Source organism: Bos indicus, chromosome 3 (assembly GCF_029378745.1).
Source record: "Bos indicus isolate NIAB-ARS_2022 breed Sahiwal x Tharparkar chromosome 3, NIAB-ARS_B.indTharparkar_mat_pri_1.0, whole genome shotgun sequence".
Lineage (NCBI taxonomy): Eukaryota > Metazoa > Chordata > Mammalia > Artiodactyla > Bovidae > Bos > Bos indicus.
The window spans coordinates 91,966,185-91,992,208 of record NC_091762.1 but is presented as its reverse complement, the minus strand read 5'-3'; the positions used below and the strand labels follow the sequence as shown (position 1 = coordinate 91,992,208).

Genomic DNA, 26,024 nt, shown 5'->3' with positions numbered 1-26,024 from the left:
AGACCCAGCGGCTGAAAAGGAGGCAGCCATGGGGGGAGTTGGGGGGAGAGCATTCCAGGCAGAGGGAATAGCATTCATTTGCAGGCTCCAAGATGGGGGGAGCTTGGCAAGCTGCTAAAGGGAGGCTGGCGTGGCTGGGAGTGAGTGAGGGCAGAGCGGCTGGAAGGGTCTGAGGCAAGACTACGATGAGCTGCAGGCTGGGGGCCTGGGCCCCGTGAGCAGGGTTTGGGGTTTAGAGTGCTGTGAGTCCTGTTGCCCTGCCCACCAGGCTGTGCACTCCTTGGGGCTCTCTAGAGCCTTGGTGCTAAGGTGTGTAGTCCCTGCACACTGAGCTCAGCAGCCCAGGGAGACACATCAAAGGAGTTCCTCTCCTCTGAATGGCCTGTGCTATGAAGGTCCCCACTGCTTCCCATCCACCCTGACAGCTCACAATTGGGAAGTGGACCGTGGGATCAGCACCCTGATGCAGGCAAGGCACAGAGAAGTAAGGGGAAGTGCAGGGCTTGTATCGCTGGCAAGAGACTCAGAACCCCTACCTGCTAAGTGGGACCCCTTTCCCAGCCTTTGTCTTGGCCACTCAGTAAGTAGCCTCACTCTCCCACCCAGACTCACCCATGCCAACCTCCTCTGCCTACCTTCACACACTGACAATGCAGATTCAGAGCTGACCTCCTGCTTCAACCTCATACACACTATGGCCTGGAGAGGCTGCACCTCTGCCCTTCACCTGTGCCTGGTCCAGGAGCCTGGGGCCAAGCTGGACAGTGCAAAGTGTTAACTGCCTTTGCGATGCTCACTCACTTCATCTTTGGAGGCCTTTTCCTGTGAAGCAGGTCTGTTCCTGCAGATCTTGTTAGATTGCTGGCAAGATTAAAGGCATTGGAGGAGTGTAGAACTTGACACATAATTGACTATAGTAAATATTGGTTCTTTTCTTTCTGTCTCCTCTGGACTTCAGTTTCCTTAGTGGGTCAATGACAGGGTCAGTGGGTTGGGTGATATGGTAAATGCTACCTTTTGTTGAACACCTACTGAGTGTCAGGCTTAGTTAAACTTCCCAATAGCTCTGCAAGGCTGCTGGTTTTCATCTAGCTTTACAGCTGAGAAAACCAAAGCTCTGGCCCCGAGTCACTTTGAGTGAGTTAGAGAATTCGAAGTCTTGTCTGATGCTAAGCTGCAGCTGGGCAGGGCCCCCGGTGCTGTGGCTCTTCTCCTTGTCCTGGGCTGACCTGGCTGAGCCGAGGGACTGACACCTCTGTCTGGTGCCTCTTGTGTCCTGTGGCTCCAGGGACAGATGGTGCTGCTGGCTGGGTCCTCTGCCAGCTCCCTGGCTGTGGGCCTGCATGTTCCTGCTGTTCCCAGAAGCAGCCTCCTTGTGAGTAGGAGGTGGCATCGAGCAGTGATGGAAAGGACCAGAGTCCAGCATTTGGGGGACACAGGGATGAGTCAGACTGGACCTGTCCTCAGGTGCCCCCTAACTGATAGACTGAGGTTCAAACCTATGATGACAGCACGGTGTGGCTGGGCTGTGACAGAGGGAAGTGCAGAGGTGGCCACTCACAGCCTATAGGACAGGGTGGTCTCCCTGGAGAGGATGATGGGGTAGCTCAGCTTTGAAAACTTTTCCAGGTTAGAAAGCATGGTCTAGGCGGAGGTTTATAAAATGTGGGAAAAAGTCTTTCCAAAGGAATAGGGAGAGCATTTGGCACTGACCCCTTGAGGAGTCCCTCCCTCCCTGGCCCCCTTGCTTATATAATATGTATCGTGCCTGGGCCTTCTTTGGTAGTAATAATCTGCTCTCAGCAAATCAGGCTAATTAATAGTAATTAATGTGAGTAGACATTAAGTGTTAAGCCTCTCTTTTGGAGAGGAAGCCTAGTGAATGAGTAGAAAGAGCTCTGTTAGTGAGGAAAGCAAAGTCCCATCTCCACCACCCAGAGCTGAGTGGCCTCAGGTGGCCTGGCTTCAGTCCCCTCGTCTGTGCAAGAGGGAGTGTCGTCCCTCTCAGGGTCCAGTTGTTGTTCCGTCGCTCAGTCTTGTCCAGCTGTTTGCGACCCCATGGACTACAGCACTCCAGGCCTCCTTATCCTTCACCATCTCCGGCATTAAATGGCTTGTGGATACAAAGCCATCATATAATGTATATAAGTGCCTGGAACATAGTAGGTGCTCAAAAAAGTATAGTAGATGAGTTCCTTGGTGGTCCAGTGGTTAAGACTCTGAGCTTCCACTGCAGGGGCTGTGGGTTTGGTCCCTGGTCAGGGAACTAAGATCCTGTATGCTTCACCATGCAGCCAAACGAAAAAAAAAAAAAGTATGGTAGACTGGTGGTGGGGGGGGGAGGGAAAACGTTGGTCAGAGGGTACAAACTTTCAGTTGTAAGATGAATAAGTTCTGGAGACCTGAAGTACAGCATGGTGACTGTAGTTAATAATAATAATGTCTTATGTACTGGAAATTTGCTAAGAATGTGGAGCATAAATGTCCTCCCTCCTCACCCCAGAAAGGGTAACTGATGTGATGGATGTCTTGATTTGCTTGATTGTGGTGGTCATTCCACAATAGTGATATAGTGAAGTCGCTCAGTCGTGTCCAACTCCTTGGGACCCCATGGACTGTAGCCTACCGGGCTCCTCTGTCCATGGGATTTTCCAGGCAATAGTCCTGGAGTGGATTGCCATTTCCTTCTCCAGGGGATCTTCCCAACCCAGGGATCGAACCCGGGTCTCCCGTATTGTAGACAGATGCTTTATATACATATATCCAAACACCGCGTTTTGCAACCTGAATGTGTACAACTTTTATTTGTCAACCGTGTCTTAATAGAATTGGGGGAAAAAAAATTATGGGGATGCCCTAGTTCTCTACAGAAACATGGGACCTGGTTCCTGTTCTCAAGGAGTTTTTTTCCTCATATGTGCGCCCACTTTACAGTTTAAAAGGGACTGTGTTTTACCTGGTCCGGTTGTTCAAAAGTGCAGAGAGTCAGCAGACTGGTGGTGGGGGGAAAAGGGAAAATGTTGGTCAGAGGGTACAAACTTTCAGTTGTAAGATGAATAGGTTCTGGAAACCTGAAGTACAGCATGGTGACTGTGGTTAATAATAATAATGTCTTATGGCAGCACCCTTGAGGTGGCCCCTGGAGGCCCATCCTTCAGGATGTGAACCCTGGCCTCTCCATCTCTAAAACCGGCTCTGATCCGCCCTGGGGTGTGGCCCTGCTCCCAGGCCCGGAATCCAGGTCAGAGGTCAGGAAGGGAGTGGCTTTCAAGTCTTCCTCAAGCAGCCTCAGATTTACAGCATACTTCAGGGCTGAGCCAAACCAGGTGGGTCTCAATTTCCATTTGATCCCTTGGAGGGGCTGTGGAGAGACCCAGCTCCTCTCCTTCTCTGGTGATACTGCCCCTCAGAGCTGTGGGGGGGATGGTGGTCTGGAGTCGGAAGGCTCTGGCTGGTTCAAGCGGCTATTGGCTACCTTTTCCCAGCCTTAGTTTTCTCATCGGTAACACATGGACTTGGAGGTAATAATGGTCCCTGTCATTTGAGCCTGCTTTGTGTCAAGGAGGGTAGCTCCATGATGCATAGAGACTGGATGGCCTGCCTACAGGCTTTGAGAGTGGTGGAGTGTGTGGGACATATGGGCCTGGGGAGAGGAAGGGACCCAAAGACTGAACAACTTTGGGTCGAGGGAAAGGGCAAACGCTTCCTCCACCCCCACCCTGAAGCTAAGAGTAACTGGTCCCCACCCACCTGCCCTTGCTTTGGAAGGTAAAAGTGGAGCTTCCAGGCTGACAGACTAAGAGGAGGTATGTCTCACTCCTGCTTAGACTGGTTCTCAGCAAGACTGGGAGGGACTTCTGAGCCCGGTAGGCCCTCTGAAGAGGCCATGGTGGGGGAAATGGTGATCCCCACAGCCCAGGGGGGATGGACTGGCCAGGGACCACTCCCTTTCCAGCTTTCTCCATATCACCTGGAAGGCAGGAGAGCCAGGAGGCAACCTATGGAGGGTCTCCCAAGTGCCAGGCTTTGTCTGAAAAGTCGTGCGGGCTGAGTGATCTGATCCCCCTCCAGGGCTGGCATCCCCTGGGGCAGCACCCCTGCCAGGCTCTGGAGTCAGAAGAACCCACGTCCAGTCTCTGCTCTGCCTTTTACTGGTCATGTGTCCTTGTGTGGATCTTTCCATGTTCCCTGAGTTTCCTTTTTCGGTAAAAGGAGGACTCCTGATTCAGGGTGCACTGGAGAATTAAAGACCCCCAAGGACTAGGCCTGGCACGCAGAAGGTACACAGTAAGTATCAGCCATAGATTCTGAACAGTGGTCTTTGAGCTTCTGGGAGAGCAATTTGGGGACAGCCCCTGGGCCATACACAGGTGGCTCTCTGCACATGGAGACATGTCTCTTACCAGCTTTGTCCTTGTTGTTGTTCAGCCACTCAGTCGTGTCCTCCCTGCATCCTCCTGTTCTGTCCTTCTCACACATGGATGCTATCAGCAAGTCATGATGATTCCACCTCCCAAATACACCTGGGTCCATCATCTCTCTTTGGACTGCAGTTGCCCACAGAGGAGTCTCCCTGCTTCTTCTCTCACCCTGCAATCTGCCCCCACACAACAGCATGCGTGGGTGCTCAGCCATGTCCAACTCTTTGACCCCATGGACTGTAGCCTGCCAAGCTCTTCTGTCCATGGGATTTTTTCTAGGCAAGAATACTGGAGTGGGTTGCCGTTTCCTCCTCCAGGAGATTTTCCTAACCCAGGGATCGAACCAGTGTCTCCTGCATTGGCAGGTGGGTTTTTTACCACTGAGCCACGTGGGAAGCCCCATACGACAGCAAAGTGATATTAAAATGCAGGTCAGATCAACTCTCTCCCCATTCACAGCCTCCAGTTCTTCCCATTACATGTGGAGTAGAATCCAAATTCCACAGGAACTTTAGGCTTTGGGCAGTGTGGGACTAGTTTGTTCCCTTCTCCCTGACACTGCTCCAGCCTCACTGCCCACCATACTGCTCCTCTGGCAGCCAAGCTTGTCCCTGTTCCTCTTTGGGCTCTTTACACACTCTGCTCCCCTGCCTGGGACCCTGTGCCCCCAGGGCCTTGCTCAGTCACTCTTGCTTGTCTCATTCAGATCTTGGCCATGACCCTTGATCACCCAATCTAAATTAGCCCCTTCCGGTCCACCACCTTGTCTCTCTTTCACATCCGCTGTTTTTCTTCTTTTTATTTGTTTATTTGGCTACACTGGGTCTTCCTTGCTTTGCGTGGGCTTTCTCTGGTTGCAGTGAGCAGGGGCTACTCTTCCTTGCAGTGTATGGGCTTTTCACTGTAGCAGCTTCTCTTGTTGCAGAGCATGGGATCTAGGCACTGGCCTCGGCAGTTGTAGCTTGCGGGTTCTAGAGTGAGGACTCAGCAGCTGTGGAGTGCGGGCTTAGTTGCTGTGCATGCGGTGTGTGGAATCCCCCCAGACAAGGGATCAAACCCATGTCCCTTGGCAGGGAAGCCCTCTTCTTCGTTTTAAAAATTGAAATATTTAAAAAACAAAAAGAATTGAAATATAGTTTATATATAATGTTGTGTTAGTTTCATGTGTATAGCAAAGTGATTCAGTTACACATATATATTCTTTTTCAAATTCTTTTCTAATTATAAGTTATTGCAAGACATGGAGTATAGTTCTCTGTGCTATACAGTAGGGCCTTGTTTATCTAGTTCATATATAGTAGCGTGTTTTTGTTCATCCCGAACTCCTAGTTTATCCCCACCCCACCCCCATCCCCTTTGGTAACTTTAGGTTTGTTTTCTATGTCTGTGAGTCTATTTGTTTTGTACATAAGTTCCTTTATATCACTTTTTTAGATTCCACATATAAATGATATGTGATATTTGTCTCTCTCTGCCTGACTTCGCTTAGTATAATCTCTAGGTCTGTCCATGTTGCTGAAAATGGCATTATTTCATTCTTTTTTATGGCTAATATTCCATGTATGCATGTTCCATGTCTTCTTTATCCATTCCTCTGTTGATGAATGCTTAGTCGCTTCCATGACTTGGCTATTGTAAATCGTGCTCCTCGCTGTTTTCCTTCTTATATCACTTTTCACTCTAAAATGATCTTGTTCCTTTGTTTATTGTCTGTTCGTGAGTGGAGAGCCTGGGTTGGTGTTCAGTGCTGTACTCCCAGTATCTTCTTGAAGGAAGGAATGGAGTTTTAAAAAAGATTGCTGTTGATCCCCAGCCAGAATTAGCCTCTTTCTAACCTCGTCCACTCCTATTTAGTCTGGGTTTTATTCCTTACCAGGACCCCCCTGTCCTGACTCAGCCAGCCCTCACATCTGTAGCCAGAGGCCTGGCACCCAGGCCATATGCAGCCCAGCCCTCTCGCTGTCCCTCCTGTTGCCTGACTGTCCACCCTGTGCCACCCGCTGTCCCCTCTGTTCTCCCCTCCCTGGGCTGGGCCTCACACTGCCTGCCATACCCCAGTGAGAGGCTGTCTCTTCCCTGCCACCCAGTCACTCCTGTCTTGAACACGTTCCCGCCTCTCACCTCCAAAGAGGCCTCCAGCAGCCCTCGGGCCCCGTTTGGATGCAGCAGGACTTGTCACTGTTGAGCTTGTGGATGGAGGAAACCATGAGGCCATTTTTGCAGAAACAACCATAAAGCTGGCGCCACCCCAGCACACATATATATGATCTGTGTTCAGTTGTGTCTGACTCTGTGCAACCCCCTATGGACATGGAATTTTCTAGGCAAAAATAGTGGAGTGGGTTGCCATTTCCTGCTCCAGGGGATCTTCCCGACTCAGGGACTGAATCTGCATCTCTTGCGTCTCCTGCATTGGCAGGCGGATTCTTTACACTGAGCCATTTAGAAAGCCCAAGCACACGTATATCCTAGAGCAAAGTGACAGCAACAGAAAAACTTAAGTGCAGGTTGATAGCATGACTCTTACTCATTTTCATCTGTTTGGTTTTCTATCTAAAAGTTACAACCTTTCAGGTGGCCATGTGTGACCAAGTGTGTCTTCATTCAGTCCTTTAACCAAATGTTGAACAGAGCACACAAATATGGGAGATGGCTCCCAGGTTCAATTTAACTCACGTCTACTGAACACTCACAATATTCTGGGTCTGTGCGAACGCAAAAATATGTCTATTCCTGCCTTGGTAAACTCTTCCCTTGTGCCTGGAATGCCTTGTTCCCCATAAACCCAAGCTGGTTTCTAGTGATCACTGCCTTCTATTCCAAGAAACCATTTCCTTAGTGAGGCATCTTGAGCCTTTCAGGGGCCTGGGAGATGAGAATTTGTTGAGTCTGGTTAAACTGTGAGTGGTCATCTGGGGGAGGCCCTCATGGAGTGCCACAGACACCATCCTGTTCAACATCTTGATCCACGGCTGAAATGAAGCCCTGATGGTAGACAGATGGCATGTTTTATTTGGAAGTGACTGTCCCGGGATGGGGCTGAATGGCCCATCTGATCCCCACCGTTGCTGGGAGCTTCCTGCAGCTCTCCACTCCACCCGAAGCCTGGGTCCTTGCCCCGAAGCTTTCTGTGGGCTCTGCCAAGGCTGCCTGGCCACTTTGAGTGGGCATCTCTTACCCTAGGGACCAGTGCAGGCTCTTTGGTTAGGATGATTTCCTGTGTCCTTCGACAATGCCTCTATACTTTTAGATTCTTTTCCATTATAGGTTAGTGCAAGATATTGAATATAGTTCCCTGTGCTATACAGTAAGTCCCTGTCATTTATCCATTTTACATACATTAATTGTTGCTGTTCAGTCGCTAACTTGTGTCTGACTCTTTATAACCCCATGGACTGCAGCACGCCAGGCTTCCCTGTCTTTCACTATATCCCAGAGTTTGCTCAAACTCATGTCCGTTGAATCAGTGATGCCATCCAACTATTACATACTCTGTCATTTCCGTCTCCTTTTGCATTCAATCTTTCCCAGCCTTAGGGTCTTTTCCAGTGAGTCGGCTCTTCATACCAGATGGCCAAAGGACTGGAGCTTCAGCTTCAGCATCAGTCCTTCCGATGACTATTCAGGGTTAATTTCCTTTAGGATTGACTGGTTTGATCTCCTTGCTGTCTAAGGGACTCTATATTAATATTAGTGTATATTTGTTCACCCCAAATTTCTAATTTACCCTCCTCCCCAGCCCTTTCCCCTTTGGTAACTATAAATTTGTTTTCTATGACTATGGGTCTATTTCTGTTTTGTATGGAATCTAAAAAAATGATGCAAATGCCTTGACTTTTTAATAATATGGAAAGCTGGTACTTTTTAAGCACTCTTCAATCCTCACTATGATATTATTATTCCCACTTTACAGATGTGCAAAGTGAGGTTTAGAGTGGCTTAACTAATTATCCAGGGAGACAGAGGCTGGGCCAGGATTCCAGCACAGTCTGTTTTCCTCTTGCCAGCCCCCTGTGCCTTCCTGTTTTTCCTTTTTCTCTCTCTGCCCTGATCATCCCTCTTTAACAAGCCTTTCTTGTGGGCTCAGATTTCTCTGAGACAGTTCAGGGTACATGGGGGTGGGGATGAGACTAGGCCAAGAATGATAAGGCCGTCTTACAGCCAAAGAGCTTGAGGCTGAGGAAGGCCCTGGAACATGGTAAGTGCCCAGCAGAGAACCACTGGGCCGTCTGCTTCAGCTCAGCAGACCCACCAGGGAGTAGGCCAGGCCCAGTTCTCACTCCCATCCTTCCACCTCCAGACTTGGGGCCTTAGAAGCAGCCCCTGGAGGGTTGGTGTCCTCTTGGTAGACCTCCTTCTGTGACCCATTCCTCTCACAGTATAAGGAAGTGTGTTGTGTGGATGAAGTCACACCTATTATGGCCACTCTGCTCTGCTTGGGACTGATTTCTTGAACACTCTCGGGGCAAGAAGTCGGAGTATGAGGGGAGGGGCAGGAGATCTGGTGATCAGAGACAGGCTGGGCCTCAGGGGAACTATGGGGACCTGAGCAGGAGACTGAGCCTGTAAGTGCTGCTTGGGGTTGGGACAGGGGCCCCGCCTGCTGGGGAGGGCAGATGCTGTCCCTCAGTGGAGGGGACTGCAGGCCCCAGGGCAGCAACTGGGGCCTCCAAGGGGCCACGGGGCTGTTAGCTTCCTGGGGCAGGAAGTCCCAGCTGTGGCCAGAATCCCAAAGGGCTGAGAGCAGCTCAGGCTTGAGGAATGTGAGCAGTGGGGGAAGTTGGGAGGGGGCCCCTTTCCTGCCTTCTTCACTTCTCTCTCTGGTGTGTGTGTGTGTCTTCTACTTGCTTTGTTCCCTACCAGCATCCATTCTTTGACCTCTTGTTTTTTCTATTTCCTCTCTTTCTTTCCCTTCTTTCCCTCTTTCTCTTTGTAACCCATCTCTCCTCCCCTCCATCCCTCTTCTCCTTCTCTCTCCCTCCCAACTTTGTCCTTCTGGAGAGGACTTCTGGTCCCTGTAACTGGTGTTTCCAGCTCCAAGGTAAACGGGCTTGTTTGCAGGATGTCTGGACCTGGCCCATCGCCTGGCTACCCGTTGCCATGGTGACTTGGAGGCGGTGTCAGGCAGGAGTCTTGGCTGTCTAGCAGGGGGAGCATGAAGGGCTCTGATGAAGGAGAGAGGCTTGCCCTCCTCTTCACCAATCCTGAAGGGCCCACCCCACTGCCAGGGGCTCCCATGGAGGGGTATTGCCTGTGAATGTGGGCTCCAAGCTGGGTACTATTGGAGAGGGTTGACTGAGAGGCTGCAAAGTGGGGACCAGTCACACTTGGGGTCAGACTGCCTGTGTGCAGACCCTTCCTGCACCTTTCTGGGGTCTGCTGGAGGTAGAGGGTAGGAGGTGGCAAACAGCTCCGAGGAAGAAAGCTGCAGGGAGGCAGCTGTCAGTTGGGGAGGGGTAGATAGAAGAACTCTGACAGGCAGACCTGCTGTCAGCAGAAGGGGATGTAGACACAGGGCAAGTGTCTACATCAGCAGGGAGTGAGCCTCCTGTCTCAGAGAGCAAGCAAGCTCATGTTGGACAGTCACTGGGCAGGGTGGTGGTGGTAACTGAGATATCTGTGTCTGAGAGGGCATATGTAGCCATCCATGAGGTTTTTTCCTACTCCAGAGAGCTGAGGATTTACAAAGCAGTTTTTGGCTGACAGAGAGCTTGCAGTTTCCACTCTGGAGGTAGCCACCTCTCTCCCTCACAGGCTGCTGACTTTGAGTGTCTAGTAGGACAAGTGCCCAGAAAAGGCAATGGCACCCCACTCCAGTACTCTTGCCTGGAAAATCCCATGGATGGAGGAGCCTGGTAGGCTGCAGTCCATGGGGTCGCTGAGGGTCGGACACAACTGAGCGACTTCACTTTCACTTTTCATTTTCGTGCATTGGAGAAGGAAATGGCAACCCACTCCAGTATTCTTGCCTGGAGAATCCCAGGGACGGTGGAGCCTGATGGGCTGCTGTCTATGGGGTCGCAGCAGCAGCAGGACAAGTGCCTGGATGCTGGACTATGCTGGGAGGAGGTCATGATACCATCACTGTTTCCTGCAGAAGGTGTGAGGGTCCATGGGGAGGAAGCTTCCCTAGGGGCCCCGCCTGGCATGTGTGGGTGAGAAAGGGCCTGAATGCTGGGGACACAGCAGTAAACATTCTGCTGTGTCAGGCTAAAGAGAGGCAATTACAGCAAAGTGCCCAGCTAGCCTTAGCCCTTGAGTTAAACAGACATGGGTCCAAGTCCTGACTGCCCTTTACTGGCTATAATGATTGTGTGTGTGTGTGTGTGTGCATGGCACTTACCCTTTTTGAGCCCCTGTTTTCCCATCTGTAAGATAGGAATAATAACAACATTTAACTATCAGGGCTGTGTGGGGATTGAGAGAGAAGGCGCAGAAAATGCCTGGCGCCCCACCTGCACATATCAAGTAATTAAACAAGGGAGCGTGATTGTTGTCAGTCTCCCCTGCATCCCTTTCCATTTTATAAGCAAGAAAGTTGGGGCCAGAGAGATTTAAAAACTTGCTCACGTGCCATCTGTTGTTCTGCAAAATGCTGCAGGAACAGTGCCCAAACAGTGTAGAGAAGCAGAACTGAGGATGTTGGCTGAGGCTAATTTGAATCCTGGCCCCACACAGCCAGTCCCTGCAGGTTCTGCCTGGTTGCCAGGCCCCTGCTACCCCTCCGTGTAGCAGCATTTCCCAAGTAACCCCTGTCTTGCTCTGTGTGGGCTGTCCTGTCCCTGTGGGCAGGCCCTACTCAGACTCAAGAAGTGCTGAAATGAAAGGAGAGCTGAGCCACTGAGGTTTACAAGGCACGTTCCAAATGCCACCTTCCATCTCCACATTTTGTTTCCCAGCAGTGATAAGCCTGCTGGAGGAAGGACAAGTCTGGTCCTGCCCAACTGCTCCATCTTCTCCAGCCTCCCTCACACGTGCACCACACCTCACAGCTAACTGGGTGCTTTAGTTTCAGGATCTCCTTTATTTATTTCTAAAAACATTTATATATTTGGCTCTATCGGGGCTTAGTTGTGGTGTGTAGTAGGCTCAGTATTTATGACATGGGGGTTTCGTTGCCCTGTGGCACGTGGGATCTTAGTTCCCCAAACTAGGATCAAATTCGTGTTCTCTGCATTGGAAAGTGGATTCTTGACCACTGGACCACCAGGGAAGTCCCTGGCATCTCCTTTAACCCTTACTAGTCTTGGATGACGATGGGGTGGGGATTGTCCTCTACTTCTCATTAATTTACCTAAGGATTGCTGGAGTTCAGGCCCTTTTGCCTTGGGCAGACAGCCCCTGAGCCTCCATTTCCCCATCCATACCAGCGGGCAGTCGTTCTCTATCTCCAAACCCTTTTCACTCTTGGTGCAGAGGCAAGGGTTGCCCTGTAGATAGAGGCAGGGGGCCTCACTTAATCCCTGCTCTGTGGTTCAGCGCTGGGCGACCTTGGATTTGGGACTTCTCTGGATCACCTGTGTACCTTGCCTGTGATAACACCTCAAATGTTTCTTATGGATCGGATGAGATAGGAATGGGTAAGCATTCAGGAAATGCCCTCCCTGCCCTCTCTGGCCCTTGGCTGACTCCTTAATGGGGCAGGAGGAATTCTCCAGATGACTCAGGTGTCAGATTTCAGACAAGCTATTTTTACCCTTGGGGGTGGAGGCAGACAGATGATGTTCCGACTGTTCTAGGATGGGGTGAGAGGTCAGCACTTCTGGTGGGGAACTTCTCTTGATTTCAAGGCCTACATTCTCTCTGCCACATGGGGTGACACTGAGAATTGGAGACCCTCTGAACCAACTCATTCATTTGGTCCACAGTGAGCCAGGCTCTGTGCTGGGCCCCGTGGACACCAGAAGTAAAGAGGGCTCCTGCCGATGGATCTTCGTGTCCAGTGTCCACCAGATACTCCCACAGTTAAATGAATGTTGTCACAATGGAGCACATTGCAGAGTGGAGGTTCCTGGGGCCAGGAGCCTGAGGATAGAGGGAGAGATAATGGAGCCGAGGGACCGGTAGTCATTATGGAGGTGGAGAGGAGAGGATGAGTGCTCCAGACAGGGAGTAAGCAGCGGCCTGAGGGGTATGAGGAACTGAGACGGTCAGTTGTCTGGGGGTATATGGTGTGAGCAAGACTGGGGGTGTGGCTGGAGGGCCTTGTGGGTCTTGTCAAGGAAGTCCTTTGTTGTTCAGTCACTCAGTCATGTCCACCTCTTTGTGACCCCATGGACCGCAGCACACCAGGCTTCCCTGTCCTTCACCAACTCCCAGAGCTTGCTCAAACTCATGTCCATTGAGTCGGTGATGCCATCCAACCATCTCATCATCTGTGGTCCCCTTCTCTTGCCTTCTATCTTTCGCAGCATCAGGGTCTTTTCCAATGAGTCGGCTGTTTGCATCAGGTGGCCAAAGTATTGAGTCTTGTCAAGGAGGTCCTCCCGTAAGCCAAACAATTTCATGGTTTGAAAAGAGTTCTTGGAGACTCTCTAGTTAAATGCTCCATTTGACAGATGAGGAAACTGAGGCACAGAGAGGCAAAATAACCTATCCAACGTCTCCTGAGGATGATAAGTTGATGGATATAAGTTCCACTTATATTGAGTTTTATAGGAAGGCACTAAACTGGAAATGCCTCGTGAAGCTCTACCTCCAAAAGAGGTGGGCTTAGCTCACACTTTCAATTATATCCGCTACCCCACTTCCTTTCTTGTCAGATTTAGGGTCAGGGGCAGGATGAACATGTTGAAGGCCCTCCCATCCCCCTCTGTCCTCACTGGGAGAGCACAAAAGCTGACCAGCCTGCCCTAGGCTGTGGGCTCTGGGCAGGGACGCAGGGTACTGGCCTCTTTTCTCTCCTTGGTCACTGACTGGCTGTGTGACATGGGTTGGTTTGCCTCCCCTCTCTTGAGTTTCAGATGGAAGAGTCTCTTCATCTCCAAGGCCTGTGGAGATATGAGTGTGGGCTTTGGCTGGTAGGTCTGGGATTGCTTTTTTTTTTTTTTGCCATACACACAGTTTACAGGATCTGTTTCCCCCACCAGGGATTGAACCCAAGTAACAGCAGTGAAAGCCTAGAATCCTAACACTAGGCCACCAGGGAACTGCCCTGGAATTGTAAAATAAAATTTTTTATTTTATTTTGTTTTTTTTTTGCTGTACAGCAAGCATGCAGGATCTTAATTCCCTCACCAGGGATGAAACCTGCGCCCCCTGCAGTGAAAGCATGGAGTCTTAACCACTGGATCCCCAGGGAAGGTCCATCTTCTGGGATTGTCTTAAATTCTGTCTGTCACGTCTCAGGTGCTCAGAAGCAATACACTGGCTCTCACAGCCTTGGTTTGTTCATAGTAAAATGGGTAGAATAACAGTGTGTTGTAGGATATATATGAGAATTACTGAGAGAAGACATGTGAAAGCTCCTAGCCTACAACTTGGTACATAGTAGATGTTCAATAAATGCTAACCAAATGAATGGCATCTAGGAGGTTCTTAGTAAGAAATAATGGTTTAATTCTCTACCTTCCTCACCCCCAAATCTTGAAAAATGTCAAGTGTCAATACACCCTGTAGCTAGAAGTAAAATGAGGATGTGCGTACAGGGCACTGGAGACCATTATTTATCTTCTAGAATGAAGGTGTCATCTGATGACATATGGCCATCAGCAGCCTATGGAACACCGATGTCCTCCCAGCCCTCATGCTGGCTTCACACACAAGTGCACCCACTTTTCATCTCAGAGTTTGGTACCCACTACTACCCTTTTTACCCTTGTCTACTGGGAATCTCAAGGCCAAATGAAATTCTTTATGGCAGCATCTTTGTGCAACTGGTTTCCTCGCGTGGCTTCCTTAGTGGGTCAGAGCGTAAAGAATCTGCCTGCAACCCAGGCGGAAGACCTGGGTTCAATCCCTGGGTCAGGAAGATCCCCTGGAGAAGGAAATGGCTACCCACTCCAGTATGCTTGCCTGGAGAATCCCATGGACAGAGGAGCCTGGCACTCTGCAGTCCATGGGGTTGCAAAGAGTCGAACACGACTGAAGTGACTTAGCACAGCACGTGCATTCCCGATGTAATCGCTCCTCCCGTATTTGGCTCTTAGCTCTGTTTGCATTTTGGGTCTCTGTGCATACTCAGGGTGTGTGCGTGTGCAGGCTGCCTCAGAGCCCTCGGGGGGAAGAAGACAGGGAATGGGATTGAAGGGTGTTTAGGAGGTTGACAGATGCTTCTGTGTTGCTGGTGGGAAGACTGCTGGGAGGCGACTGGTGGCTCTGAGAGCCTGGAGCCACCTTTGTGGGGACAGGGAAACAACTTGGGCAGCTCCCTCACACTCTGGGAGGGCCTGGCTCTCTGGGGGCCTGGCTGGTAGTGGGCCAAGGTGCTTCTCCCCAACCCCCAACCCCCCGGCCCGCCTTCCAGTCCCCGGCCCTTGGAGAGAAGCCTGGGAGGGAGAGTGGGAGGAGCAGGGCCATGTAGGGTCTCCTGCCCTGCAGCTGAATCCCTGCTTCTCTATCACTGGTTCTTTGAATTCTCACAGAACCTCTCAAACTGGCTACCAGTCTTGCCTCCTCACGGGGTTGCCACGAGGTTCTGGTGAACTCATGCGTGAGAAAGTACCGTGTAAACAGTCTGGTTTGAACTCTGTTTAGGAGTCTCCCAGCTATATTTTGGTAGGAAGCCCAAACTCAGCTTTATAATGCTAACCTCAGTGCTCAGTAAATGTTAGCCACGTGGCAGGTGCGTACTAGGAGCTGTGAACACTTGATCTTTAATTTCATCCCCATGATGACCCTGGATGTAGGTATTATGATCCCATTTCTTGCAGTTATGGAAGCGGAGGCCCACAGAGGTAGGCTGAGCAGCCTGCCTGAAGTCACATGAGTTAGTTGACTTGAGTCCAGGCCAGGCTGATCTCCAGGGGCTGTGCACAGCCCTGTGGCATGGTGAGTGAGCTGAGAGGTTACCCAGGCCAGCTTCTCCCCTCCAGGGCTGGTGGGCCTCCTCTGTTCCAGGCCTGCTCTTTGAGGTGGTTCTTTGGTTTATTTATATTTTTGCTGGGCTGGGTCTTCTTTGCGGCACATGGGCTTTTTCTCTAGTTGTGGTGCGTGTGAGCTGCTCTTGTGGAGCACGGGCTCCTAGTAGTGACATGTGGGGGTTAGTGACATGGGAAACCTTAGTTCCTTGACCAGGGATTGAACCTATGTCCCCTGCATTGGGAATGCAGAGTCTTAACCACTGGATTGGCAGGGAAGTCCCTAAGATGTTCTCTCTGCTGGCTGGTCTCCACATTTTCCTGCTGATCCCTGTAGGGCACACCCTTCTCCAGGGGTCTTCTTTGGTTTCTGGGGACTCTTTGCCCCACACCCCATCCCCGCCTCTGTCTCCACCCACACAGGTGCCTAGTACTTTCCCACCTGTTGCCCTTTGCCCCAGCCACTCCGTCGCCCGAGCCCTGCTGCTCCTGCTTTTGTTTTCTGCTCTTCTCTAGTCCTTCCTGTACCTCAGACTGTCCTCTTCCTCAAGTCTCAGCTCCAAGCCTGCCCTTGCCACCACTCTTTTCCTCCCCTGTAGGCATTAATTTGGCACCTGCTCTGTGCCAGGCCTACATCCATCCCTGCCCTGCGGGAATGCCTGTCTGCTAGGGCAGGTGGCTGTGAAAGCAGTGGCTGCCTCTGTCAGTGTTGTGATGGAGATAGTGAGGCTGTGGGGTCCGGGGAGGCCCTGACTCTCCCTGGGGAGGAGGCAGGCATGGGGAAGGGGCACTGAAGAGGGGGTAGGAGGAAGGACTCACTTGGCAGGTAGAACAGATGGAGGGGTCCTAGGCAGCGGTAGTGAGAGTGTGCTCTGAGAAACCAGGTGTGCTCTGGAGCTGGGAAAGCAGCTGTGGGGGCAGTGGCAGGGGCTACAGAGTGGGGCCTTGACCCTAAGAGCCATGGCGAGCCACTGAGAAATCTTGAGCAGGAGAGGTGCCTTCTCAGGCTTGCCCTTCAGAAAAGTCTGTGTGGCCCTACGGGTCAGAACAAGGTCCCAGTTGTGCGGACTGGGTCTAGCTTCCCCGGAAGGCAGGATGCAATAGGTTGTGGTTGTTAAGTTGGTGGATTTGGGTTTTGGAAAGAGCCCTTCAGTGTTGTGTAGAGGCCTGGAAGGAGGTGGAGAGACTGGAGGCCTGTGAACTGGCTGTGGAGGCAACCCAGTGAGTGAGCAGTGCAGGGGCCTGAGCGCATCAGAGTGTGGGGGCTGAGGGGTGGGGGGCAGACCAAGAGTTCAAGGAGGTTGGATCCCTGGAGCTTGGCTACTTGGGGGACAGAAGAAGTCCAGGTTAAATCTGTTGTGTGGGCCGGTTTTCCAGTTGCCCAGAAGGAGCCCTGTGGCCTAAGAGGCTTTCCCCTTTACTTTAGCCTTTCCCCCAGTGTCCCCAGCCATGAAAAGGTTGGACAAGGTGGCCTTTCTTGCTCAGACCCAGCTGTTCTGTCACATGACTCTGGCTGAGGAGAAGGGACACAGAGCCCACAGTGTAGCGGGCTGAGGCCTCGTCTGGGCTTACTCAATCTGGCCAGGACTGTTGCGGCTGGGCGCCAGTGCCTGGCATGGCTGCTGTCTGAGAGTGCACGTCTTTGCCCCTTAGATGCCCTCCCCACCTTCATGCAGGCTCTGTCCTCCCTGTCAGCTGTCCTGGCTCAGCCTTCCTGGCTGCCCCAGGCCCTGATTCTGTCCAGGGCTTCTGCTTTCCCCGTGACTGGCCCTGAGAGGAGTGGCTGGGCCCTGGGGCCTCATTGGCCAAACCCTGCTGGGCCCCCACACGCCCCATCCTCCCTGGCTGGCTGCTGCCCACCAGGGGGTTGGGAGGCTGCCTGGCCCGGCCTGCCCTGTTGTGGCAGACTGCCTTGGAGCCCCAGGAAACAGTTGGAGTCTGGAGGCTGTGCTGCCTTTCCCCTTGGCTCATGCTTCAGGGGCTCAGCGCTCCTGCCTCTGAGGGAGGTGGGGCCACAGCACAGTGGGGCTTGTTCCTCTGCCAGCCCCAGGGTGGGAGCTCCGTCCTTCTCAGAGCACAGTATTTCCTGCCTGACAAGTGACAGAGCTCCTTAGCTTCCTTGTTAGAAAGCTCAGCTGGCCATGCCAGAGCCCTGCAAGATTAGACGCCAGAATCCTGGAACCAGGGCTGAGATACCTTGGAGACTGGCAGTCTCCCCTGGGCTGGAGGAGAAGGGGCTCAGAGGAGAGGGGACTTGGTTAGGATCACATAGCTCTCTGGGCCAGGGCTAGGATATGAACTCAAGTCTGCCTCTAGACATCCCTTTATACATCTTTGATGTGGTCCTACTGGGTTCCAGGTACTTCTAAGCATGAGAACTAGAGTAGGAGCTTCTCAAAGGACTGGCCCAGTTTTTCTTATAAGCTCAGTGTTTGAGAGGGTCCAGTACAGAGAGAGGGGCTTCTCTGGCAGTTCAGCTGGTAAAGAATCCGCCTGCAATGCAGGAGACTTTCCGGTTTGATTCCTGGGTTGGGAAGATCCCCTGGAGAAGGGAAAGGCTACCCACTCCAGTATTCTGGTCTGAAGAATTCAGAGGTGGAGGCCTGCAGTCTCTCCACCTCCTTCCAGGCCTCTACACAACACTGAAGGGCTCTTTCCAAAACCCAAATCCACCAACTTAACATGTAGTCCATGGGGTTGCAAAGAGTCAGACGCTACTGAGCAACTTTCACTTTAATACAGAGGAATTGCTTGGAGAATGAATGAGTGAGTGAATGAATGAACAGAATGACAAGGCAAAGATCCTGCCTCCAGGCATGTAGACGACAATGGATGGGACTTCTGTTTCACAAAACAGGAAATAGGAGGCTGGTAGGAGTGGGGATGACAGAGGATGAGATGGTTGGATAGCATCACCAACTCAGGGGACATGAGTTTGAGTAAGCTCCGGGAGTTGGTGATGGACAGGGAAGCCTGGCGTGCTGCAGTCCATGGGGTCGTAAAGAATTGTACACGACTGAGCGACTGAACTCAACTGACGAGTGGGGATTGGCTAGGTGGGAAGCAGAGAGGATTAGAACTCAGGTGTCCTGACTGCTGGTCTACGACTTTTTTGCCATCCTCACTTTCCTCGTCTGTAAAATGGGGTAAATGGTCTTTACCCTCTGCCTGCCTTGTGACGATTCAGTGAGGCAGTGGGTGAGAACAGGCTTGAACAGCAGGGACGCTGTGTTGGGGTGGGAGGCGTCTTCCCTGTGTGCACATCTGGAGCTGCCCAGAAACTCCACATACTCTGCTTTTCTTCTTCCCCCTTACTCTCTGCATCTTGCTTCCACCTTGCTTTTCTCCAGGACTTCTTTCTGGAATGCTTGTCCCAGAACTAGCTGTGGGAGGGGCTTGGGAAGAGTGTGGGTAAACACAGTCTGCCTGCCTCCTCCCTCTACTGTCTCCCACACCTAGAGTCAGCCACCCACATCCACATCCAGGCAGCCCCCAGCACATACCAGGCTGGAAATGCCTTGGCAATGGTTACCATGGTGACGGCTCCTGCTGCTTGGATCGCAGTGGTCTGGAAGCTGCTTGCAACAGCCTGGCAGCCTGGTGCCCGCAGGTCCCCACCCAGGCTGCGAGCTCCTGGGGCAGCTGCCCTCTTCTCTGTCATTTTGGTCCCCAGCATTGCACTTGGTATTTAGGGGTGCTTGGCAAGGAGCTGCCTCTCCAAGGAACCCACAAGTTGTTCTGGGTCAGACTAGCTTGGTTCAAATCCCAGGGCTACCTCTTAGGGGTCAGTGACCTTAAGCAAGTCAACTTGGTGTGTTTTGAATTTATTGAATTAGCTATGGAATCCTTGTGAGGGGAGCTATCCAAAGAGTATAACCCCCCAGAATGAGGCCCATCCTTTCCCTGAGCCATCACTGCCCCCATCCTGTAGCAGTAGCAGGGTCAACATAGGTCATAGCACTTTTTGCTGCTGAATCCACATCCAGGGCCCTGGATTCCTCATCTTGGGCCCCTGGAAGCCCTGCAGGCAGTGTAGTGTGGTGATTAGGACCTCAGTCGAAGTGGCTAGACCTCTGGAGTCACAGCTGGGCTTGGCACTTACTTGAGCTTCAGTTTTCTAATCTTTAAAATGAATATAATAATGTACCTCTTTCAGAGGTTTGTTGTATGGATAAAATTTGAATTAGGACTTGTAAAGTGCTTAGAAGAGTATCTGATACTTTATAAGCACTTTATAAGTGTTAGCAGGGACTTATCACCACAAGTGGCAATGGCCATGAAAATTGGAGGGCTTACCATTTGGCGCTAGTGGTAAAGAACCCTCTTGCCAAAGCAGGAGATGTAAGAGTTGCAGGTTTGATTCCTGGGTTGGGAATATCCCCTGGAGGAGGGCATGGCAATCCACTCCAGTATTCTTGCCTGGAGAATCCCATGGACAGAGGAGCCTGGGGGTCTACCGTCCACAGGATCGTAAGGAGTCAGATATGACTGAAGCGACTTAGCACCCACACATACATGAAAACTGGAACCCATGTGCCTATCCCTACTTGTCATTTTTCTCACACAGGCAGGTGTCCCCAGCTCTGTTCACAGTGTGATGAGGGAAAGCTGGCCAGAGAGACAGGATGGCAGGTCAGCTCCCCTTCCTCATCCCACCCCCTCCAGGGGACTGCCAGGCACGCCTACCTCTGTTGCCTGGCAAATGAAACTCCTAAGCTGGACCCTGGGCAGAGACTCCTCTTATTCATGAGTTCTAGGATTTTCTCTGCTGGTTCTCCAGCTGGCAGCTGTTCCAGCCCTGGTCTGGATCAGACAGCTGGTCAGTGACTGGCTGGAGCCTTCCCTGTCAGTAGAGCCAAGTGCTGACAACGGAGGAGCATCAGCCGAGGTGCTGCTTCCGATGTCATCTGAAACATGAAGAGCCCGAGGAAAGGGTCTTATGGGATGAGATAGGAACAGATCCCTGGGCTTGACTATTGTAGGGCTCACTGTGCTGTGTTGTGCTTAGTTGCTCAGTTGTGTCAGACCCTTTGTGACCCCATGGACTGTAGCCGCCAGGCTCCTCTGTCCTTGGGGATTCTCCAGGCAAGAATACTGTAGTGGGTTGCCATGCCCTCCCTCCAGGGGATCTTTTCAACCCAGGGATTGAACCCAGGTCTCCCATATTGCAGGTGGATTCTTTACCATCTGGGCCACCAGGGAAGCCCAAGAATACTGAAGTGAGTAGCCTATCCCTTCTCCAGGGGATCTTCCCAACCCAAGAATCGAACTGGGGTCTCCTGTATTGCAGGCGGATTTTTTACCAGCTGAGCTACCAGAGAAGCCCGTAGGGCTTACTAGGCCTCCCTGAATAGAGACGGGAAATCTTACCAGAACGAAGGTGAATCTGAGGCAAAACTTGAAAAAGCTGGTCTACAGATGAATTAATACTCTGCTCCATCCCTTTCTCCCCACCCCCTCCCTCAGGTCCAAGGATATGTTAACCTGGAATTTGTGGCCAAAAGGAAGCTGGGCATAGTAGGGGCATCCAGAGAGCCCCTGGGGTCTGAGACCCTGGGCTGGAGGGTGCTGGCCACTCTTGGAGTTGGGTTTTCTTGGCACGTGGTCTTGGGGATCTCAGGGGCTGGCAGACCTGGAGACTCTGCTGTGAGCTGACCATCCCACCTGCTCCCCAGGGCCTGGCCTCCGTGTTCTCCAACCGCACGTCCCGGAAGTCGGCCTCACGCACTGACAGCGACAACATGGCAGATGGCGAGGGCTACCGGAACCCCACGGAGGTGCAGATGAGCCAGCTGGTGCTGCCCTGCCACACCAACCAGCGTGGCGAGCTGAGCGTCGGGCAGCTGCTCAAGTGGATCGACGCCACCGCCTGCCTGTCCGGTGAGGCCGAACCCGGCATGGCTGCCCTCCCAGCCTTGGCCACACACACCAGGGGAGAGGCCGTTCCTGAGCGCCGCCCTCTTCTCTCATCCCCGCCTTCACTCAGGCAGCTCCACCTGCCTGTGATGCCCTCTTCAAGTTTCACATGCTCAGCTCGGGCCCACCCTCTTGCCTGCAAACCCCCAGGGCTCTGAGTGCTGGTCCTGGACCCTAGGGTCCCTGCTCTGATGCAGCGTAGCATTAGACGTGGTTGCTCTGAGGCTGGCAGTAGCAAAACCCATGGCATTGGGCAGAGTTGAATGGAGGTTGGATGGAGCTCATTTTGTTGCCTTTGATGCCCCAGTATTCTCCAGCCCGCAGGGAGTTCACAGGCAGATGGTAGCAGGGGAGCAGACAGGAGACCTAACTGTCCCCCTGCACTGTCTGATAGGGGCTGGGAAAGGGAGGCGGAACTGGGGCTCTAGGAGAACAGACCTGAGACGACCCTGACCCATCCCTGGAAGTAGAGAAGGAATTCTAGAAGGACTCAGGCCTGGGAGCAGAGTCCTCAGGATGAGAGTGACTCAGGCAAGGAGACAAAGGTGGGTGAGGTTGCCTGGGCACTCGAGGAAGTCAGAAAGTGGAATAGACATGGCGTGATCATTCATTCAGCGGCTGCTTATTGAATACTGCATGCCAGGCACTGCTCCAGGACTGGGCACAGCAGTGAAAGATATGGGCGAAATTCCTTGCCCTCGAGTGACTTGCGGTCTCGCAGAAGGGAGAGGCACTAGACAGACAAAACCCAGATAAATAAGACAGGGTCAGGGTGTCGTAATCACGGTGAGGAAAGTAAAGAACGGTGGGGGTGTGAGCGAGGAGGCAGGCCTTAGCTAGGAGGGTCTGATATTGATCAGAGGCCTGGGCCATGGGGAGGCTGCTAACGGATGGCTTTCTTCTCCTGATGCCAGCGGAGAGGCATGCAGGGTGCCCCTGTGTCACAGCCTCCATGGATGACATCTATTTTGAGCACACCATTAGGTAAGTGGCCTCCTGCCTCTCTTTCTGGTCTCCCCATCACGATCCCAGAGCCTTTCCCCCATCTCCTGCCTTATCAGCCTTGTGCTGCCTGGCACCTGCCTCAGCTGGGGGCCTTTGCAGATGGACAGGGGGCAGCCTTTCCGGAGCCATGACCCATCTGCAAGGTCTCTGGGACAGCAGTGAGCTAGGAGCTGCCCCTGTGGCCAGGTGCTGTGGGGTGGACTCCCTCAGCCAGCTTTGGAGTTGGATGTTGCTCAAGCTGCAGCATGGGGTGCTGTGTGACTTTGGGGAAGTCAGTCTCTTTCTCTGGTCCTCAATTTTCTTATCTTCAAAATGGAAGTTGTTCAGTCACTAAGTCGTGTCCAACTCTTTGCAACCCCATGGACTGCAGCACGCCAGGCTTCTCTGTCCTTCACTATCTCCCGGAGTTTGCTCAAACTCACATCCATTGAGTTGGTGATGCCATCCAAACATCTCATCCTCTGTCACCCCCTTTTCTTCCTGCCCTCAAGCTTTCCCAGCATCAGGGTCTTTTCCAATGAGTCAGCTCTTCAAATCTGGTGGCCAAATTATTGGAGTTTCAGCTTCAGCATCAATCTTTCCAATGAATATTCAGGGTTGCTGGTTAGACTTAATCAGGGAATGCCTTTTGGGGCTTGGCTCTTCTCTGTGGGTCATTGGTTATCAGACTGTTGGGAGGTCCCTAGACAAGGTGCCTTGGCAGAGCCTGAGCCAGAAGTTTGGACCATTCAGCCTCTGCTCACATACCTCCAGGAATGGGGAGCTCATTACCTACTAGTTTTGTTTGTTAGATGTCTGTACTGGTTAGAAAGGTTTTCATTACACTATACTGAGCTTGGTCTTCACACGGTTTTGCTAGGACCCAAGGAGCATGCCAAGCCCTCAGCCCAGGGCAGGCTGCAGGGGCTGCATGCAGTGCTCTGGCCTCCAGGCCTGCTTCTGAACTATCAGTGCCTGGGACATCGAGTGCCAAGGACTTATCCAGGACTTCCTGGTGCCCCATGAGTTGTGGTTAGGAAGAAGTTTGGGCAGTCCCTGTCCTTACTTATTCAGTCATTCATCACTACCTGTGCCTTTTTTTGGACCAGGGCCCATGCAGGGTTTGGAGTCCACAAAGTCAGCTGGAACATAGTCTCTGTGCCCCAGTAGCTCCCAGTCTGCAGGGAGGCAGATATAGAAACATAATTTCAATTCAAAGGGGTAAATTCCAGGCAAATAATGATCTTTGACATATGGGTGCTTTGTAGTACTCATCTTTGAATATCTTATTTTAGAATAGTTTTTGATTTACAAAAACACTGTAGATGGCACAGAGTTTCTATAACATCTTACATTCATACGGTACCTTTGTCACAGTTAATGAACCCATGTGCTGTGCATAGTTGCTCTGTCGTGTCCAACTCTGTGTGACCCCATGGGCTACAGTCCGCCAGGCTCCTCTGTCCATGGGGATTCTCCAGGCAAGAATACTGGAGTGGGTTGCCATGCCAACCTCCGAGGGCTCTTCCCAACCCAGGGATCAAACCCAGGTCTCCTGCATTGCAAGCAGATTCTTTACCAGCTGAACTACCAGGGAAGCCCTAATGAACCCATACTGATGAGTTATTTGTAAGCCTTTTTAAAAACATGTAAACAATTTTTTACATGGAGTGTGGTTGATTTACAATATTCTGTTAGTTTCAGGCGTACAGGGTTGTAAAGCAGTTATACTCCAGTTTAAAAAAAATGGGGGGAGAAGGCGCTACTGTATAACACAAGGAACTATATTCAAAATTGTATAATAACTGTAGTGTCTTTTTACTATTGATAATTAACTTACTAAGTCCTCAGAACAACACTGTGAGACCCTGGTTATTAGTATCCTCCTTTTACAGGTGAGGAAACTGAGGCGCAGAGAAGAAAAGTAACTTACTTAAGGGCTTACAGCTGGTGGAGACCTCAGGCTGTACTACAAGCAAGGCAGTCTGGCCCCGGAGAGCTTGCTCTTAACCAGCAGGCTCTGCGTGCAGGCATGGTCGGTCGTTTCGGTTGTGTCCAACTCTTTGTGACCCTAAGGACTATTGCCCACCTGGCTCCTCTGTCCATGGAATTTTCCAGGCAAGAATACTGGAGTGGTTGCCATGCCCTTCTCCAGGGATCTTCCCGACTCAGGGATCAAACCTGTGTCTCCTGTGCCTTCTGCATTGCAGGTGGATTCTTCTTCCACTGGGGCACCTGGGAATCCCAACCAATGGGCTACATTGCCTCTGTTTTTGAGGGTGGGTATAGAGGCACTGTGTGGTGCTGGAGAAGACTCTTGAGAGTCCCTTGGACAGCAAAGAGATCCAACCAGTCCATCCCAAAGGAGATCAGTCCTGAATATTCACTGGAAGGACTGACGCTGAAGCTGAAATTCCAATACTTTGGACACCTGATGTGAAGAACTGACTCATTTGAAAAGACCCTGATGCTGGGAAAGATTGAAGGTGGGAGGAGCAGGGGACAACAGAGGATGAGATGGTTGGATGGCATCACCAACTCAATGGACATGAGTTTGGGTGAACTCCAGGAGTTGGTGATGGACAGGAAGGCCTAACATGCTGTGGTCCATGGGGTTGCGAAAAGTTGGACACGACTGAGTGACTGAACTGATAGAGGCACTGGAAAAGGAAGTGACAACCCACTCTAGTATTCTTGCCTGGAGAATCCCCAAGGACAGAGGGGCCCGGCGGGTTATAGTCCATAGGGTTGCAAAGAGCTGGACATGACTGAAAGCATGCGTGCATAGTGGCACAGGGGCTTCCCTGGTAGCTCAGCCGGTAAAGAATCTGCCTGCAGTGCAGGAGGCCCTGGTTCGATTCCTGGGTTGGGAAGTTCCCCTGAAGAAGGGATAGGCTACCCACTCCAGTATTTTTACCTGGAGAATTCCATGGATAAGGAGCTTGGTGGGCTACAGTTCATGGGGTCACAAAGAGTTGGACATGACTGAGTGACTGAGCACAGCTCATAGGGCCACAGAGGGTAGTCACGGGTGGCTTCCTGGAGGAGGTATTTGAGCTGGCTCCAGTACTGCATGCTGTGAGAATTTGTAGGCCAGTGGAGCTGTGTCTGGGTCAACTCTGAGTCTCTGCTGCCAAAATGGGATCTGACACCTGAGGAGCAATGATAGAGAAGGCTGGGGTGGAGCATGTAGTGATGGATGGGCCTGCCATAGGACCCAGGAGAGTGGAGGTGAGTCTGGGCAGAGGAGGGTGTGGGTGTGAGGGTAAGCTGGAGAGGGGCCTGGAGCATGGTTGGTGACCTGGAAAGTCCTGGCCATACCTGAGGAAAGCTGGGAAAGGTTTTTTTTGTTTGCTTGTTTTTGCTTTAGCCATTTAAAAATGCCTCACAATGCATCTCTAAGGAATAAGAACTTTTAAAAAACGTAACTTCAATACCACTACTACCACTAAACAAATGAACAGTTTCTCACCACCATCAAATATCCAGTCAGCGTTCAGTTGCCCACAGTGTCTCTTGAATTTATTTTGTTTTGCTTTATAGTTTTTTGCTTTATTTTGTTCAAGTCATGATGCAAATAAGGTTGCATTTGGTTACTTCGTCTCTTGTCTTTTGTTTTTCCTTTGGCCATGCTTCATGGCTCATGGGATCCTAGTTCCCTGACCAGGGATGGAACCTGGTCCCC

At 51.6% G+C, this 26,024-nt stretch overlaps 1 protein-coding gene across 5 annotated transcripts in view; it reads left to right on the top strand.

Moving 5' to 3' along the window:
* Positions 1-26,024, top strand: part of ACOT11 (acyl-CoA thioesterase 11) — a 61,977-nt gene that overhangs the window by 12,376 nt on the left and 23,577 nt on the right. For 2 of the 5 annotated variants that reach the window (XM_070786485.1, XM_019957401.2), the window contains exons 2-3: positions 21,115-21,319; positions 22,270-22,339. In XM_070786485.1, the coding sequence (XP_070642586.1) occupies positions 21,181-21,319; positions 22,270-22,339 (209 nt within the window). In that variant the 5' untranslated portion in view covers positions 21,115-21,180. Of the gene's footprint in view, positions 1-61; positions 581-20,610; positions 20,659-21,114; positions 21,320-22,269; positions 22,340-26,024 lie in introns of those variants that run through there. The other 3 variants (XM_070786483.1, XM_070786484.1, XM_070786482.1) reach the window with 3 other exon arrangements.